Raw genomic sequence first — 16,950 nt, 5'->3', positions numbered from 1 at the left:
TCCATCCATCCATGTATTCATCCATCCATCCATGTATTCATCCATCCGTCCATGCATCCATGCATCCATCCATCCTTCCACTGTTTCTACTGAGCCCCTCCTTTGGGCTGGGCAGTGGGAGCCTGGACATCCGAGAGAGGCAGGAGGACACACTGGTTAAGTCCACAGCCTGGAGGCAGGCCCTCTGGGTTCCAACCTGGCTCTACCACTACGAGCTGTGTGACCTGGGATCAGTCCCTTGGCCCTCAGTCCCTTAGCGGCGCCACGAGAAGAATGGTAGTTCCTATGACATGGGCGTGCCATGGGGCTTAAGTGAGTCAGTAAGAGCGGAGGTCCGAGGATTCACCTGACATGTGTTAAGACTGTGTAAGTAGTAGCCTGTGTCTTATAAAATCTGTAACACACACTAGACCACCGCAGTATAGGGCTCTAAAATTAAAAAAAAAACTATTAATAATAAATTACTGATAATTAAATAGTCTCTTTTGAATGTCCAGCTCTGTTCTCGTGGCCAGGTGGCAGGTGAATTCTTCCGGATGCTGACGAGTGAGGTGGCCCTACCTGGAAAATGTGTTGTCGAAGATGAGCATGTAGATGCCCGGTGTGCGGACCTTGAGCTGGCCCTGGATGTTCTCCTTGTGAGAGCTGCATCGGGTCGTGGGGATAAGGACCTGGGAGGAAGAGCAGATCAGAAAAAGTGTCATAGAAGCCAAGAGGGCATATGGGTCCTCTGGGTAGACCCTTTATTTTGGGGAGGGAACTAGGCCCAGAGATGCTAGGGACCCTGTCTGAGGTCACAGCTGAGCAAGGCTGGGGCTGGGATCAGCCTCAGGAGTGGGGCGGGGGATGTCTGGGATCAGCCCCAGGACTGAGGGGGTGTATGTGTCTGGGATCAACCCCAGGAGTGGGGGGGTTATGCCTGGGATCAGCCCCAGGAGTGGGGGGTATGTCTGGGATCAGCCCCAGGAGTGGAGGGGCGGTATATCTGGGATCAGCCCCAGGAGTGTGGGGGGGTGTCTGGGATCAGCCCCAGGAGTGTGGGGAGTGCCTGGGATCAGCCCCAGGAGTGGGGAGGGTGCCTGAGATCAGCCCCAGGAGTGGGGGGCATATGTTTGGGATCAGCCCCAGGAGTGGGGGGTATCTTCCACATGCCCCACATTTGTTGATAACCTGTGGCCGGGGAGGAGGCTGTGGGTATGAACTTCACCCCGAATCATGAACGAGTCAGTGCCCCGAAGGAGTGGCCCCCAGCCTCCTCTGACCACAGCCAGAATGTTCCACTATCTAGAGGAGCAGGCCTTTTTTGGCTTCAGGAAGCCGGGGCTTATTCGAGGTGAAATCTGTCTGTCTGGTTCCTGTTGGGCCTCGTGCTGCCCGAGGTGAGGGGTGTCTCAGGGGACAGGCCAAGCCCCTGCCCACCCACATCTCTCAAGCGCTTTGTGAAGCTGCTGAGCCCTGCCCGCTCTGACCTGAACAGGCCCGGTTCCACCCGTGGCTTCTCACTTGGCCCCGGCAGGCTCTGCTTCTCCTGCTGCACCGTGCACATCCATGGGCCCCAGGGCCCTCTCAACTTTCCTGGCGCAAGCCGCAGCCTCCTATTTACCCTCTGCCTTCCCCAAGAAGGAGAGATTAGTCCCAAGAAATATCTGTTTTCTCAGGACACATTCTAAGGGCCTCACCATCGGTGGGGATAAAGCTGAGCACAGGATGAGCATTGGACGGGGCCAGGGTGTGTGGGGGGGTCTCTGGATGGCCAGTCTTTCCCATGAGGGCAACGTCTGCAACCTGCTGACCAACTAAGACACAGTTTAAAACTGAAGATATGGAGGGGTGCCTGGCTGGCTCAGTCAGTAGAGCATCTGATAGGAAATGAGGAAATGGGAAACAAGACAGAGCCAACCAAAATTCAGAAAGATTTTAGAAGTGATCAATGCCCCAGTGGGTCTGGTCTCAGAAAGCATCCTTAAGCCAACCACGTAGGGCTGACTACACGTAAATGGTCACACAGATCAGAGGCTTTGCAGACCACGGCTAACACCTTAGCAACTCGGAGCTCCTAGTGTGGGGAGCTGCCCCACAAGTGAGCATCTTTATTCTTTACAAAATCAAGTGCTGCTCCTTTCTCAGAAACACAACTTTGTGAAATTCCGTTATCTATTCCTTTTAAACATTTTTCACCCTGCACTAAATGACTGAATCCAAAATGCTTCTAACGATGTGATGGCTTTTTCAACTTACACTTGAATACAGAGGTACATTTCTGGAAACCCTACACGTTGGCCACAGAGTTCCCAAAGTGAAGTAAGTTTCCACAAAAGGTTCTGCCCTCAAAGATCTTGTGGTTTAACAGAGACAGCAGACAAAAAACCATTCAGTTATAATAACAGTGAGCATGTCACGAGGGGACAACCGGGAGGGGTGCCCATCCCAGCCCCGGGGGGCGGGGGGGGAGGAGGAGGGGAGAGAGGCACAGTGTGAGGGAAGATATCCTGTAGGAGGTGACACTGAGCATGGACAAGTTAGGTAGTTCGAGAGAGGTCTGGGTGTCCCAGGCAGAGGGGAAAACATATTCAAAGACATGGGATAAGAGCAAAGATTTACTCTCCCAAGAGATAACCAAAAATAGACAAAATATACAAGACACTGGACATCAGGCAATGGAGGAGAGTGTTCTCTGAGGGAAAAGGTGAGCCCCACAACTGCCCCAGCTCACCATTTTGAGAGGAGAACAACCAGATGGGACAAACAGAAAACAAACAGTAAGATGACAGACTCAACCCTAACCTGATCAATAGGCACATTAAATATAAATAGTCTCAACACCCCAAATAAAAGGCAAAGATGATCCATCTTTGCCAACCCCATCATGCCCAGAAGAAGAGACAATTTAAATATAAAGATACAAATAGGTTAAAAGTAAAAGCACGTAAAAAGATATACTGTGGTAGCATTAATCCAAAGAAAGCTGGATTGACTACATTAATACCAGACAAAATAGATTTTATATCAAAGGATGTGGCCAGGGATAACTTCATAATGATAAACGTATTAATGCATCAGGGGGATGGACCAATCCTTCACATTTATGCCCCTAATGAGAGCTTCAAACACACGAAGCAAAAAGTGGAAGAACTGAAAGGAGAAATAGGTAAATTCACAATTAATGGTTGAGTAAACTTCAATACCCCTCAATAATTAATGGACTAATAGACAGGAACTCAGTAAGAAGATGGAAAACTCGAAGAACTGTATCAACTAACTCAACCCACCTGCCACTTAATGGAATGCGCCACCTGACCACGGCAGGACGCACCTGCTTTTCAAGTGCACTGGGAACACTCAGGTAGGCCATCTTCTAGGCCATTAAAAAACCAACCAAACAAACAAAAACCCACCTCATACTTAAAAGGATTCAGTTATACAGTCTGTTTTCTGACGACAATGGAATTCAATGGAATTAAATTAGAAATAAACAGATCTCTGGAAAATACCAAAAATATTCGTAAACTGAAGAACACACTCTTAAATAACACATGGATCAAGGAGAGATCAAACATCAAAAGGGAGATCCCACAGGCATGGGAGAGAGTGTGTGCAGCGTGTTCCTGATACCACAGGACATTTGCACTGGCTGGGAGCTGGCGGTGGTGAGGGGGTAGGAAGGGCCCGAGACAAGCCTGGAGGGGAAAAAGATGCACGAGGACCCACTCTGGATAGGACCTGGGGCTAGCCACTTCTGTGCTTGGTCTCATTACGTTCCATTAATGTTCTATCGTATTCTAATTCCACCCAGGACTGAGAATTCTTGGAGGTTGCGAGGTTGGGTCTGTTCCTGGGGTCTGTAATCTAACAATTCTGAGCCTGGACGCTCCAGCAAGCACCAGTGGGAAGGAGCCGCTGGACAGGAAGGTCTGCTGTTTATACAGGGGCGTCTGGGCACCCCACACCTCAACCTCTGCATTTACTACCTTGACTGCAAAGCAACAACCGAGAGCTCGTTAGGCAGGTCCTCGGAAGAGGGTATGTCTAAAACAGTATGCTTCATTTCCTTAGAACATTCTAGACTATAGACTTTTCATTCATCTCAGCTCTGTTTTCCCACCATGGTCAAAATCTAGGAGAGCTTCCCTGGTGCCAAAGCTCACACAGCTGAGGTGGCGGGGAGATGAGGGGGTCTCCGCTGGGTGAGCTCCAGGAGCGCCTCCCACCAGCCTCCAGTGCCTGGGCGGCTGTGCCCTCAGTCATGACATGTGTCTGCAAGACAGTCCAAGCTGGTCTTATTGGTATTTGGATGGACTCCTGTGGCCGGGGTCTCTGGACAAAGCAAGGGTTCTAGGCTCGATGGAAGAAGTGAGTCACAAACAGGTTGCTGGTTGCTGGGGGTGGAGGTTGCAGACTGACTGCTCATGGGTATAGTTTCCTTTGGGGATGATGAAAACGATCTAAAATTAGATGGCGACAGTTACACAACACAGTGAATACACTATATCTTAAATGGGTCGGTTATTTGGTATATGAATTACATCTCAATAAGGCTGTCTAAAAAACCACAAAGGCAAGGGTTCTTGCTCCCAATCCTGGTTCCTCCTCCGACTCCCTGCGGCCCCAGGCAGGCTGTTGAGTTTCTCTGGCCAAACATGGGTCCTCTGCCCGGAGAGAGGGCAGGGCCTGGGTCCTGTTCCCTGCGCTCCGTCCCCAGGCTTCAGGACAGGGTCAGTATACAGGCAGCCTCAAGTCCTGGATGGACTGTGTCTTCAGTTGAGTGTCTTCCTAAATTTACAACCTCTAACCTCGCTGCTCAGACGCGACCTTGACCGAGGAAGCACCCTGGAGAGGAGGTGGCCCTGGGGGCTGGGCAGTGTCTGCTGGGTGCCTCAGAGATGGGGCTGGCCTTTGTCCCTGCGGCTCCCTCTATCAGGGTGTATCTCCTGGTTTGGCCCAAGGTCTCTTCCCCCCCCCCCCCATGGCTGCCCCCCTCCGCCTAGCATGACACTCTCTATCTGGAACCATGGTCATCTGTTCACTAGGGGCTCTCTCCTCAAGGGCGGATGCCACGTTGTCCCTTGTCTTTCTAGCTCTGACGGGCGCAACAGAGCCCAGGGTTGAGCAGAAGCTCAGCAGATGGCTCTGAAGAGACCACAAGCCCCTTGTGTCTACACTTCCATAATCATACCCTTGAGTGCTGTCACTTGCTCTGCACGTGGTTTCCTGTAAGGCCCAGGCTGGTCAGGGGATCCCAGGGGGAGTCCCCCAGACAGATGCTGAGGACGTGCCTCTGGGAACAGGTTCCTAGGCTGATGTCTGTTCCCGGGACCTCAGGCAGAAAAAACAGCCACCCCACGGCTGGCTGGTGATGCAGGGCTTATGAAGGCAGGCGGCCCCTGAAAATGCCCTTCTTGCTCACCCTGTATATGGGCTCCTTCTGCCCCCTGGTGTCCACTCTGAGAAACACACTGGTAGTCCTGGCCCCCAGAGGCCCCGGGGAAGCTGGAGATGAGGAAGGCTCCTCCTCCAGGTCTCTGAGCCCAAGCCCCGAATCCTGGTAGGACCCGCGTGGATCTCCCAGGGCCATGCGGATTTGGTGGGTGAGTGACTGAGCAAGGGGAGAGGCCCACAGCTCGGCCACGTGTGGGCAGGTGGCATGGCAAAGGCCTGGACACGGGATTGAGTCCCTTCCCCCACTCCCCGCCACCGACACCAGTGTCCCGTGTGGGAGGACGCGGTGCTGGTGCCTGGTGGGCCTTGGGACTATGAGGACGAACAGCCAAGGCACCGAGGCGAGCTCCTTGTCAGGGCAGAGTTGACAAGCATGCTGGTTATGCTGCCGCTTGACTAGTTGCCCTGGCAAGTCACTGGGCATCTCGGTTACCCCGTCTGCAAACCAGGACGGAGGCCTGCTCCACATCAGCCTCCCGGGGGCAGGGTCGGAACCTCAGAAAGGGCTCCAAGCGGGGAACATGGCGCGGAGCCCCCCCGAAAGGAAAGGAGGGGCAGAGCGGTTTCTAAATAAGAATAAACACGAAACTCCACAAAACAAGGCCAACTCAAGGAGGCCAGAATTCAATTTTCGGAGTGAATTTGCAGAGGACAAAAATGACAAAGCAGTCTCTATGAGAAGGTACCAACAGGGTGGAGATGGCAGGAGAGCAAGCCAGACACGCATCCCTGCGCGAAGATGTGCACTGCACCGAGCCCGCGGGCCTTCAGCTCCGGGCCCCCCAACCCCGGCCCTCGGCCCACACGCAGGAGGGACTCAGGGATGTTCTCACACACACTGCACAGGAGTCTCCTTCCACGTGACTTCAAATTGCTCTCCCCCACCTTGCTTCTCGCCATTGCCGGAATGTGGAAGTTTCTGCACCTATAGCAGCCTGAGGTCCACTCTAAGCTCCAGGCCGGCCTGTCTGTCCTCACCGGTCCTTCCACCCACAATGATTCAAATGGGACTCGAGTTTCCACCCAAACCAGCTCCCCCCTCCCCTCACACTGAGTCAGCCACCCACCGAGTTCTGCTCAACCTTCTGTCCCAGGCTCTGGATCCCACCCTATCCTTTCTACTCTGGCTTCTAGTCCCTTGAGCTAGACCCATGGCTCTCAACCTTGGTTGCTCACTGGACCCACCTAGGAACACCTGTGTGCCAGCCCCAGGGATTCTGACTGAGTGGTGTGGCTGTGGCCTTGGGAGTAGGTATTTCTAATGTGTAGCCAAGACTGGGACCCATGGTCCAGGCCATCATCAGCATCCCATGCTTAGAATGTCTTAGGACTTTATGAACTGGAATCTGCCACCAAGACTTTAAGCCCCACCACCCAAGTGACACAATGGCTAAGGTGTCTCTGCTGACATCTCTGAGGTGAGATGCCAAACACCCCAAGCTCATAACCGCCTCCACGGTGACCTATTCTTGCTCTGCACGGCTCTGGTAAAAAATGATCCTTCAACTGGGTCGCATGTCTGTATCCTCTAGGTCTTACCTAGTGATCTGCCCCAAGGTCAGACGGAAGCTGTCTGACACAGGAGCAAACCTTCAGACACCTGAAGACAGCGCTCTCCAGCCACCAGGCCTTTCCCTCCCCATGCTGGCCAAGCCCAGGTGCTTTGCCTGCCCCGTGGGACGCAGCCCAGAGGGCTTGCCCACCTGCTTCCTCCCCGTGTCCCTCTCACATTCCAGGTGAGGCCCGCCGAGCAGGAGGCAGGATGGCCGCAGCCCTGCGCAGGGAAAGGTCTGCCCAAGCACCCTGCTGTATGAGCAAGCGGGCCGCGGGCGGGGAGCCGGCCTCACCTTACACTGATCCAGCGGCGTGTCCTCTGCCTCCCGGAAGACCACGCTGAAGGAGATACTCTTGGGGTCGGAGGAGAAGACCCAGCTGATGGTGAGGCCTGCCTCGGCCACAGTGATGGGGATGAGGCTGTAGGTGCTGGACCGCACAAACAGCTCCCTTTTGCTCTCCCCGAAGCTGGCGATCTCGTCCACCGTGAGGGGTAATTTTATCCTAAAATCCAAACGCAGAGGAGGCCCTGATCAAACAGGCAACGTGCCTGAGTCTGCCGGCCAGGTCACCTGAGGCTCTGAGGTGGCTGGAAGCCCTGGAGGCTCTTGGGAGGCCGAACCCTGGGGAGCCTCGCCCGACGTGCTCAATTACGGGAGAAGCCTGGATGCGCAGCTCCCGCCCACAGCGAGTACTGACTGGGTGCCGGGCACGGTGGCCGGCACCGGGGACCCAGACCCAGACGGCAAACGTGGGGATGACCATCTCTGCCCGCATGGGGCTGGCGTGTCCCCGCAGGCGGTCAGGGGTGAACACTGGCCTGAGGTGCTCCACGAGCCCATGGATGGGAAGCAGCTACGGGAGGCCTCGGCTCTCAGGAGCTCCCCCAAAGCTTCCTGCTGCCCAGCTGGCCCATTCCTGTCTCCAGCTCCAGGCTGCCCTCTACGTTAACTGGCATGGGCAGGAAGCACACCCATCATTAGAAACTTCCCACCCTCTCGGCCATCCCTCTCAGTGGAAATCTGGGGCCTGCTGGAAGATTCCAAGGGGCACCCTGACTTTTCTTAAATGGGTTCCAGTGCCTGCCTTGCTTCCCGTCTGCTACAGGGCTCACCCCCTTGTAAGCCTGAGGTTCCTCCTCTGCCCGCCTGCTGATGGGTGTGAGCAGGGCCTCAGAGGATGAGCTGGGCGGGCGGGAACGGGCCCCTCTCCCCGCGGCTGCCTGGATGGTGCGTGCCGGCGCAGGTCACCAGGACAGGGCCTCGGGTGCAGAGTGGCCACCTCAGCCAGCGGCGTGGCCTTGGGCGGGTCTTGTCTCAACTGTGAACCAGGAAGGTGGCGGCCACCACGTGCTGGGCCCTCTGCTCACAGGCTTCACGTGCTGGCCCCATGGCAGTGGAAGGAAGCATGAGGCTCCCACTTTACACGAGGGAGCCAAGACGTGATTAAGAAACTTGGTCCAGGCCCACCCAGGTCTGATCTGAGGCCACTACCTGTCTCCTACACCAAACTGCCTTTCATGGCCAAAATCTACTACTGTCCCCCTGAAAGCAGCAGCGGAAACTAAAGCTCAGAGAGGTTAGGGAACTCGCCCGAGACTGCACAGCAAGTAAGTCATGGGGCCGAGTGTGCTGTCTGCCTTCAAAGCTATGGAGATGGATGGAAATATTCCCCAGAGCTATGCTAATGAGAAGAGTAATCAAGGATGAAAACACCCAAAATGCTCTACAGGACAGCTCTGACAAAAATCATTCCACTTTTGTGAAGATTTCATTCCATGTAACGTTCTCCCATGTGTTCATTTAAGCGTCATTTCTAATTATGGTACAAAAAGCCTTGTCCAATGTTTACAATTCTCAAGAATCTGCGAGTAGGCAGAAGGGTCCCTTTCGGAAAAGAGGTCTTTCTTGTAAGGTGGAAATCTTACTGCACGGCCGTGTGTGCAGTCACCCTGACGGAAGGCCCCACCGATTCTGGGCCATTTTATAATTTTACGTTCCAGAATTCTCCCCTCGCATCCAGTCCTTTAGATTGTGCTTCTAGTCTTTTTTTTTTTTTTTTTTTTTAACCTTTCTAGACGTTATCTGTTCACTGAGAGGACATTACTCAGTCTCCCCAAAGGAGAGGCTAATAAAAACAAATCAAGGGTTTGCCATCTCTGCTCAAATATAATCTTTTTTTTTTTTTTTTTGAGAGAGAGAGAGAGAGAACATGAGCGCTGGGCGGAGGGGAGGAAGCGGAAGGAAGGGCAGAGGGAGAGAGAATATTAAGCAGGCTCCTCGCCTAGCATGGAGCCCAATGCAGGGCTCGATCTCACGACCCTGAGATCATGACCTGAGCTGAAACCAAGAGTCCGATGCTGAACCAACTGAGCCACCCAGGCACGCCTCAAATATAATCTTAAATAAAAGGAGTCCACTGTCTACAGGGCTCACATCATAAATGTAAATTCTACTGGTTTCCCTACTTTGCCCTGTCCCTCCATAGTCATTCTCCACATGGCAACCAGAATGATCTTTTTTTAAATGTAAATTACATTAAGTCATTCTTCTGTTCCAAACCTCATATTTGGGCTCCCATTTCTCTCAGATTAAAAGCCAAAGTCCTCACAATGGCCAACAAGGCCTGATGTGACATGGGCGCCCTTCCCTCTCTGACTCAGTTTCTTTCGCTCTCTCTGCTTCAGCCACACTGGCCTTTTCCCTGATCCTTGAACATGACAGACACCATTCTGCCCCAGGGCCTTTGCACCGACTATTCCCTCTGCGTGAATGCTGTTCCCTCATATAGCTGCATGGCAACTCCCTCCAGTCTTACTTCTTAGTGCCACTTTATTCAAAATGACAAATTCCACCCTCCCCATCCTGCTTTTCTGCCATAGCAACACCACCTTGTAATGAATGCACTATGTAATTCACTTGTTTACTTACGTTTATTGTCCCCCCTGCTGGAATATAAACTAAACATGAGGGCAGGGATCTTTGTTTTGCTCACTGATGTACTCCAAGGACCTAGAACCTACCTGGTGCTTCCTAGGTGCTGAGTAAGTATCTGTGAGTGAGGGAGTGAATCTACTCAGTGACTATTAAGCCATTATCCAGCCATTAGACACAACACAGGAGAAAAAGAATAGGATATATGAAAATACTCACGCAGTGGTAAGTTTTAAAAGACCATGAAATAAGATGTAGAATATTTTGTTTGTGTTGAAAATGATGTACATATGTATTTTTAAAAACTGGAAGGCTATACACTGAGGTGGTTTGCTTGTCTCTATTTTCCTATTTTCTACAATGAAACAGTACTGCTCTTACAGTAAGAAAACAAAACAAAGTTATGGTCAGAAAAGAAGAACACAGGGCACAGGCGTGAGGAAGGGACAGCTATAGAGGGCACGGGGAGCTTCTGAGGGTGAGGGAATTGGTCTCTGTCTTCACTGTGGTCACATGGGGCGACACTGTTCTGTTCTGGGCCTGGGTCCCCCCGTCTGGCAGCACTGGGGTACAGAGCCGGCTGGGCTCAGAGGCCCCTGAGATCACATAAGCCACTGGCCCACATAAGCCCCACATAAGCCACGATTGGTGATTGCACTGTTATTTGTCAGAGTCTAAGCACCGTGCACATAAAGGGGGAATTTATTGTATGTAAACTGTACTTTAAAAAAAAAAGCACAGACTGAATGAAAGTCACCATGGGTGCCAAGGCAGAGCCTCGGGGGTGCAGCTCCTCCTCCCCAAAAGTGACAGCCCGGGGAGCCCCGCTCGGAGACCTGTCACTTACATCAGTTCCCCGGACTTCAGCAAGCAGATTTCGGCATCCTGTCCCAGCGGCATGTCTTCAGTGTCCTCAGGGGTTAGCAAGGTTGACATGGTGTCCCTGAAATGCCACACACAAGAACACACAGCCATTTAGCCATCGGCACGTGGAGTCCCACGTCCTGGGTCCCCAGCCTTGGAGTCACGTAGCCAACCTCAGAATGCACGGGATCCTTCAGTCCCAGAGGCCGTGACAGAAGGTCCGGCAGGCTCTCCAGGTAGGGACACAGGGGCTGGGGCCGAGCAGGCAGGATGGGGAGAATACAACAGGGCTGCCATGACTTCCCCGGCGTCTTTCCAGGGGCCGTGGGGAGGGCCTGCCAACCACTCAGACGGGCCACCCTCCTATCCCACGCCAGCTGAGCGCTGTCAGCAGCAGCCCGGGGTCCTGCCTGGCTGTGACTAGCCAAGCCTGCTCTGGCTCATCTCCAGGGAGCAAGGACACACATCCAGGAAACGGCGTGGGCGAAGAGGGAGCGGTGGGACAGAGCCATGGACAGAGAGTGGACCTAAGCCACATGGCCTCTCTCGCTCACAACCCATGGTCGGCTGCACCACGAGCCAGCAGACACATGCTTCCTACCGTGCTCCGTGGAACCCAGGCCCAGGGGTGGAGGGCACCACACGCTCCCTCTGAGAGAGCCCCGGCACCGTGCAACGTAAGTTCGAGGCTCTAGGAGGCCCTGCAGCAAAGACATCTACTGGACTTGAACTCCAGCATTCCGTGTGTTTATTCCATCATAGAACGTTTTAAACTCCTACTGGACTGCTTACTCTGGGAAGGCAGACTGCAGTCCCCCTCCTTCACTGACAGGGACACGGGGGCCCAGTCAGCTCCTGAGACGCAGGCCGGAGCCCCACACCTGGCTCAGCCAATGGCTTGTGTGATCTCAGGGGCCTCAAGCCCAACCAGCTCGAGTGCCCAGGTCTGCTCAGGGGAAACTTAGTCCAGAAAAGAAGAACCATTTGCCCCACGGGCAAGTGTTAATAAGGAACATCTCTCACCTAGCACAGCTTCTTCCCCAAATGTCGCAATAACCCTCTTTTCAACTGCCCTGAGGGGCGCTCCCCAGATGTCTCTGGGGTGAGGTCAGTGTGAACCAAACTGCCCCCCTCCCTAGGTACCCCTTGGGCGCTCACGAGCTTGGCCCTGGGGACACTCGCTCGACTTCTGAGGCCCCGAGGGAACTTGAATGAACGCAGTCCAGCCCCACCCCATGCACTGCTGTGCCAAGAGATGTCCCCCCAGGTCAGCGCTGTGCAGGACACTGATGCAGGCATGGCATACACCTCCCCCTGCCCCGAGTCAGCAACACACACACACACACACACACACACACACACACACACACACAAACAGCTGGAAGAAGGGGGTCTCAGCACACACAGTGGCCCGGGCAAGGTCGGTGGCCAGCAGCAAGCATCCAGACCTCGTGCTCAGATGGCTCCGCCTCCACCACCACCTTCACACCCATTTGGGCACCAAGTTCTTGTCTCTTTCGGGTGCTCTCTCCCCTAGGCTGAGTGGCTTTTGGAAGTGCAGAGTGCAGCTGTGCAGCTGTGACTTGGGCTGGAAAATGACAGTGCTGTCTGGGCTGCATGGCATGCCGCCCACGGCCATGCCTGGGATGGGGCTCTGCAGGATTCCCAGCTCAGGACCCAACCTAGTATCACCTCTGGGCCAGCGGAAATTCAAGCCAGCCCAGTGGCCACACCCTAATGCTCACAGAGCTTCTGCCTGGAGGTGGCAGCTGTCACCTCTGCTTGGGAGGGATCCCCAGCACATGCTGCTCACATTTCACTGCCAGGAGAGTCCCTGACCTCAACGGGTCGGGGTGTACAACCTGCCTATGGGGGAGGCTGCAGACGGTCTACCATAGTCCACTTCCTGCGTCTGAGCCCGAGGCTCCCCGCTCTGTCGGTGGAACCTGAACATCCACCTGAGCACCCAGGGGCTCTCCGCATGGCGGCAGAAAGGGGGAGTTCAGAGTCGGCAAAATTCAGTGAGTCTCCCCTCAGCCTGTCCTGGCTGTCACTCAGGTGTGGGGGCGGGAAGATCTGCCACGCATCACAGTGCACCTGCATGAAGAGCACCGTGCCGTGAGTCTGGGGGATGTGACCGGCAGCTTCACCAGGGGCCAGTACACAGGCATCTGCAGCCCGCTCCCACCCTGCCTGCCCCTCCCTCCCACTCACCCCCGGGCCCTTTCTGTCACAGCTCTCGTGACAACGGGCCGTACTTATCTCTTTGGGGTGCTCTCTCCCCTAGGCTGAGAGGCTTTTGGAAGTAGGAGCTGCACCTGAGCTGTCCCTTGCCCTACGGGACCGGCACGCAGCGGGTTGGCCACTGCCCTTTGCAGGAACCAAACAATGTACGTGCCACTTGCTGAGAAGTATGTGGAAATTCGGAAGAGGGCAGAGGAATGCTGACAAAGTCAAAGAGAGAACCGAGGCCAGATCCCTGAAGGATGAGGACCCTGAGTCACGCGTGGAGTGACGGATGCGGGGTCAGCAGCAGCACGCCTGCTGCTAACTTACAAGGCCTCTCTGCCCAGAGGGGGACAGGTACTGCCCGGGGAGAGGCCTTCGTCTTCTTGGGAAACCTCTGAGCACAAGACGGGGCGTCACTGGACCGGCCCTGATATCACACCTGCTCTCCACCATTTAGCTCCCCTGTCCCTGCCTTGTCCCCATCTGCTGTGGTGCTGAGGCCGCTGGGGGTGAGACTCTGCTCTCAGGGTGCCACTGTGAGGGTGTGGCCAGCACAGGGAGCCACCAGGGCTGCTAGATCACCAGATACCCACTGGCACCCCGCTGCCCAGCCGGGGGCTGTCTGGGCACAGTCCCCGTCAGCCCACGGTAAGTGGGGGAGCCCATCTTCATGAACACCCTGCCCTTCAGGGGCTGAGCGCCGGAAACCCTGAGCAGTGGGGGCTCCATCTATCCAGCCGGAGCTCCCTGGGGCTCCAGGGGGCAGGAGAGGCCGTGTGGCTCTTGGTGGGGCCGTCACTCCAAGGCGGTTCCAGTCTTGGTTTTATGACTAATTGTGACTCTGGGTGCCCTTCCCTCCTCTGAGGCTGTTCTCCCTTCTCTATATGGGAGAAGGTGATGGAACCAGATGGACTCCAGGCTCCGCTCTGAGCTCCAGGCTTGGCTGGAAAAGACTGTAGGTTCCGAAGGACTCCTCGGCCTTCTCCACGCTTCCCAAGGAAGGTGCAGCAAGAATACGCCTGACCCACCTGCTGCCACCGAGGGCAAGCCTGGTCCCTCGCTGTTTTCTTCCTCCCCACCCCTCGACCTCCTCCTTGCCCACCTCCTTCCGTGGCTCTTGCGACCACTAGCTTCCACATCCCCCATCCTTCTCCCAGGAGAAACAGAATCATAGAACGTCAGTGTGAGAAGCTGTTCAAGGGATCAACCCCCCCCCCACCCCCCGCCACTTGACAGACACGGATACGGGGGTCTGAGGAGCCAAGATGGGCCCAAGGCCACTCAGGCCTGCCTCAGGTTACTTGTCTTCATCCTTGGGCAAAGTGCAAATACTGTACAAGAGAAAGATAAATAACATCCGAAAGAACAAACTCTGAAGCTGTAGTTGGTTCTCTCGCTTTTCCAGCATCGAGGATAAAAGATGTCCTAACCCGTCACTGCCTCTCCTCCTCCAGCTCCCCCTTTCTGGCCATGACTATAGACAAGCCCGGATGACCTGCGAGTACGTGCTTCCCAGGGTAGGCCCCCAGCCCCTCCCGGCCCTGGCTGAGGCCCTGCACGGGGGGCGGGGGGAGCGGAGTGAGGCGGGCATGGGTGGGTGATGCCATCCCGAGGATAAGGGTTAGGGGCCCAGAGGTTTCTTCTCAATGGCTCTTCAAACTGTGGGTTGCGACCCATTTAGTGGGTCATGAATCAACTTAGGAAGTTACGACCCACATTAGAAGAAATTGAATAGAAAACGCCAAAGCGACAGGATACTGCGTGTTGTCAGGGGCTCTGGCTTTGCCCTCGTGTCTACACGCGCACATCCGTGGACGGTCAGTTAAAACTCGTATCTTTCCATGGGACGCAGTGGAAGAGCATCTCCCTTAGTTCAGAGGAGGGCAAAGAAGCTTGGGAAGGACAGGGAACAAAAGCAAGGCCGCTAGGGGGCACCCTCTCTCCTGCCAGCACCATTTCCTTTGTTGCCACTGGGGTGTTTTCCTGTGAAGTTGAGACACATTGATTGCCCACAGTGCCCTTCCTTCCTCCCCTTGCTCCGGCCATGGGAGCCTCCTGCTGGCAATGGTGACCCCTGATGGCATGTCACCCTTTCCTGCTGAGCTTCCGTCCCTGAGCCTATGGTCAGGAGAGCTGAACTTGTCTTGAGGCGTACATGTCTGTTTGTTAACTCCTTCCACCCTCTGGGGCTGCTCATCTTGGCACCCCCGGAGATCCTGCCCTGCACACTGTCTATGCTCAATCAACATCCAGATTGTGTGCCCCATGGAGAGCTGGCCTTCTGTCCCACATGCCCCCAAACACAGGACATGCCCAAGGCTCCATTTGAGAACCAAGTGAGAATAAAGTGGTGTCCACAGACAAGGCAGATGGTGAGGAAGTCCCCGGCAGTGCAGTCCAGGGGTCCGCGCCTGCCTGGATGAGGGGTCATGGGGGAGCGGGGTCCCCCCACTTGGTCTCTACGGCTGGATTCTACAATAGCTTCCTGTCACAAATCAAAATGCCTCAGCTGCTTTTTCATGTAATTACTGTACAACCTCAGTCCTGCAGACTGCCCAGGGGGCAGATCCTTTGGCTGCTGGGATCGGCAGGAGAAGAAAGGATGCCTAAAAAGCCCCCATGGCCCGAGCGTCTTGCCGACTGCCTTCCTCAGAGGTCTCCACCTGCTCCTCGGCCTCGCTAAGCAGCTCAGTGAGAAAGGCTGCTTCCCCCGATTACCCAGGGTCCCCAGGCCAGCTTCTATCTGTGGTCAGCAGATGACTCTACGACGCGCTGCCCAATTCAGCCGCCACTGGCCTCACGGGGCCGCTTGAACTCAAATTCATCACAGTTTGGCTCCTCGGCGGCACCGGCCACACCTCAGGGGCTCAAGGGCCACTGTGTGGGACGGTGCGGACCCAGGACAGGTCTGGCCTCGCAGACCGTGCTTGTGAGCAGCATGGGCTCGGAACGTGGTGCTGAGCCCACTCTCTGTGGGATCTGGGGGCATTTTCCCATTTTACTATTAAAAGTAAGTTCTGGCTAGTTTTTCTTGCAGTCATTGGCTTCCTTTTTGCCTAAAAAAACCCCGAGTGATGAAGAGCACTTCTGGTATTTTGATTTCTGATTACTCAGTAACCATGGTCCGACCACAATTACCCAAACCTGCATGCCCGACCTCAAAACCAACGGCCAGGCAGCACTTGGGCATGCCTTCCCGGCTCTAGAAGGAGCAGCCTTCTGGTCAGGCTCTTTTTCTGAGAATTTCGGTCCTAACTGACCCTCAATGGCCCCCATCGACCACCAGTGCTTTGCAGTGAGACTTCTGCCTGCAGCAGGAACTGCCTCAATCCTGGGTCTGGGATTGACGTTCCACCCAGGGCTCTGGATCGGGAGCGGCAGGGGTTCTGGAACGGTGAGCAGGTCATTTGCACTCTGACTTCCAAGATAAACCTGGCTGTTGCTTCTTAGTCTATCCTTCCCCCGGTTCTGTTTAGAAAACGTTTAAGGATTCCAGGGGCAATCTAAGACATGTGATTGGGCCGTTGCCCTTGGCAAGTTCAGAGTTTTGTTTCAAAGAAAAGTGATGCCCTTGAAACACGGAGCACTACAAACTTGGCAGATAAAAAGATCCACTGGCACTCTGTAAAGTGGCTGAAGTAAGATTCTGGCCCCCAGAGGGTGAGTGGCTCCCTCCAATCTGGCTGCAAGTCTTTCCCTGGAGAACCTTCCGCTGGAGAACGGTGATGACAAATGCAGCCGTGCTTTCTCAGACACACGAACCCGCCCGCCCCGCAAGCCCGCACACAGTCGTGGAGGAGGCCAGGGCGAGGCCCCTTTCTTCCCATGGAGTACAAGTGTGCTTGTCCTTCCAAGACACAAGGGCCTGCCCGCGTGAGCGTGTTTGACAAGGCTCGGGCTCTTCTCTGCTCCGGGAACTGGTCCCAAATGCCAC

General features: G+C 54.8%; 1 protein-coding gene across 2 annotated transcripts in view; it reads right to left on the bottom strand.

The window, feature by feature from the left end:
* Positions 1-16,950, bottom strand: part of FYCO1 (FYVE and coiled-coil domain autophagy adaptor 1) — a 74,234-nt gene that overhangs the window by 5,352 nt on the left and 51,932 nt on the right. For both annotated transcript variants that reach the window (XM_021683227.1, XM_021683226.1), the window contains exons 15-17: positions 10,771-10,866; positions 7,284-7,494; positions 562-671 (exon numbers count right to left, since the gene is read on the bottom strand). In XM_021683227.1, the coding sequence (XP_021538902.1) occupies positions 562-671; positions 7,284-7,494; positions 10,771-10,866 (417 nt within the window). The remainder of the gene's footprint in view (positions 1-561; positions 672-7,283; positions 7,495-10,770; positions 10,867-16,950) is intronic.

The sequence above is a fragment of the Neomonachus schauinslandi genome, chromosome 1, assembly GCF_002201575.2.
Source record: "Neomonachus schauinslandi chromosome 1, ASM220157v2, whole genome shotgun sequence".
In the NCBI taxonomy this organism is placed as follows: Eukaryota; Metazoa; Chordata; class Mammalia; order Carnivora; family Phocidae; genus Neomonachus; species Neomonachus schauinslandi.
The sequence above is the reverse complement of the archived record's forward strand: the minus strand, read 5'-3'. Positions and strand labels throughout refer to the sequence as shown.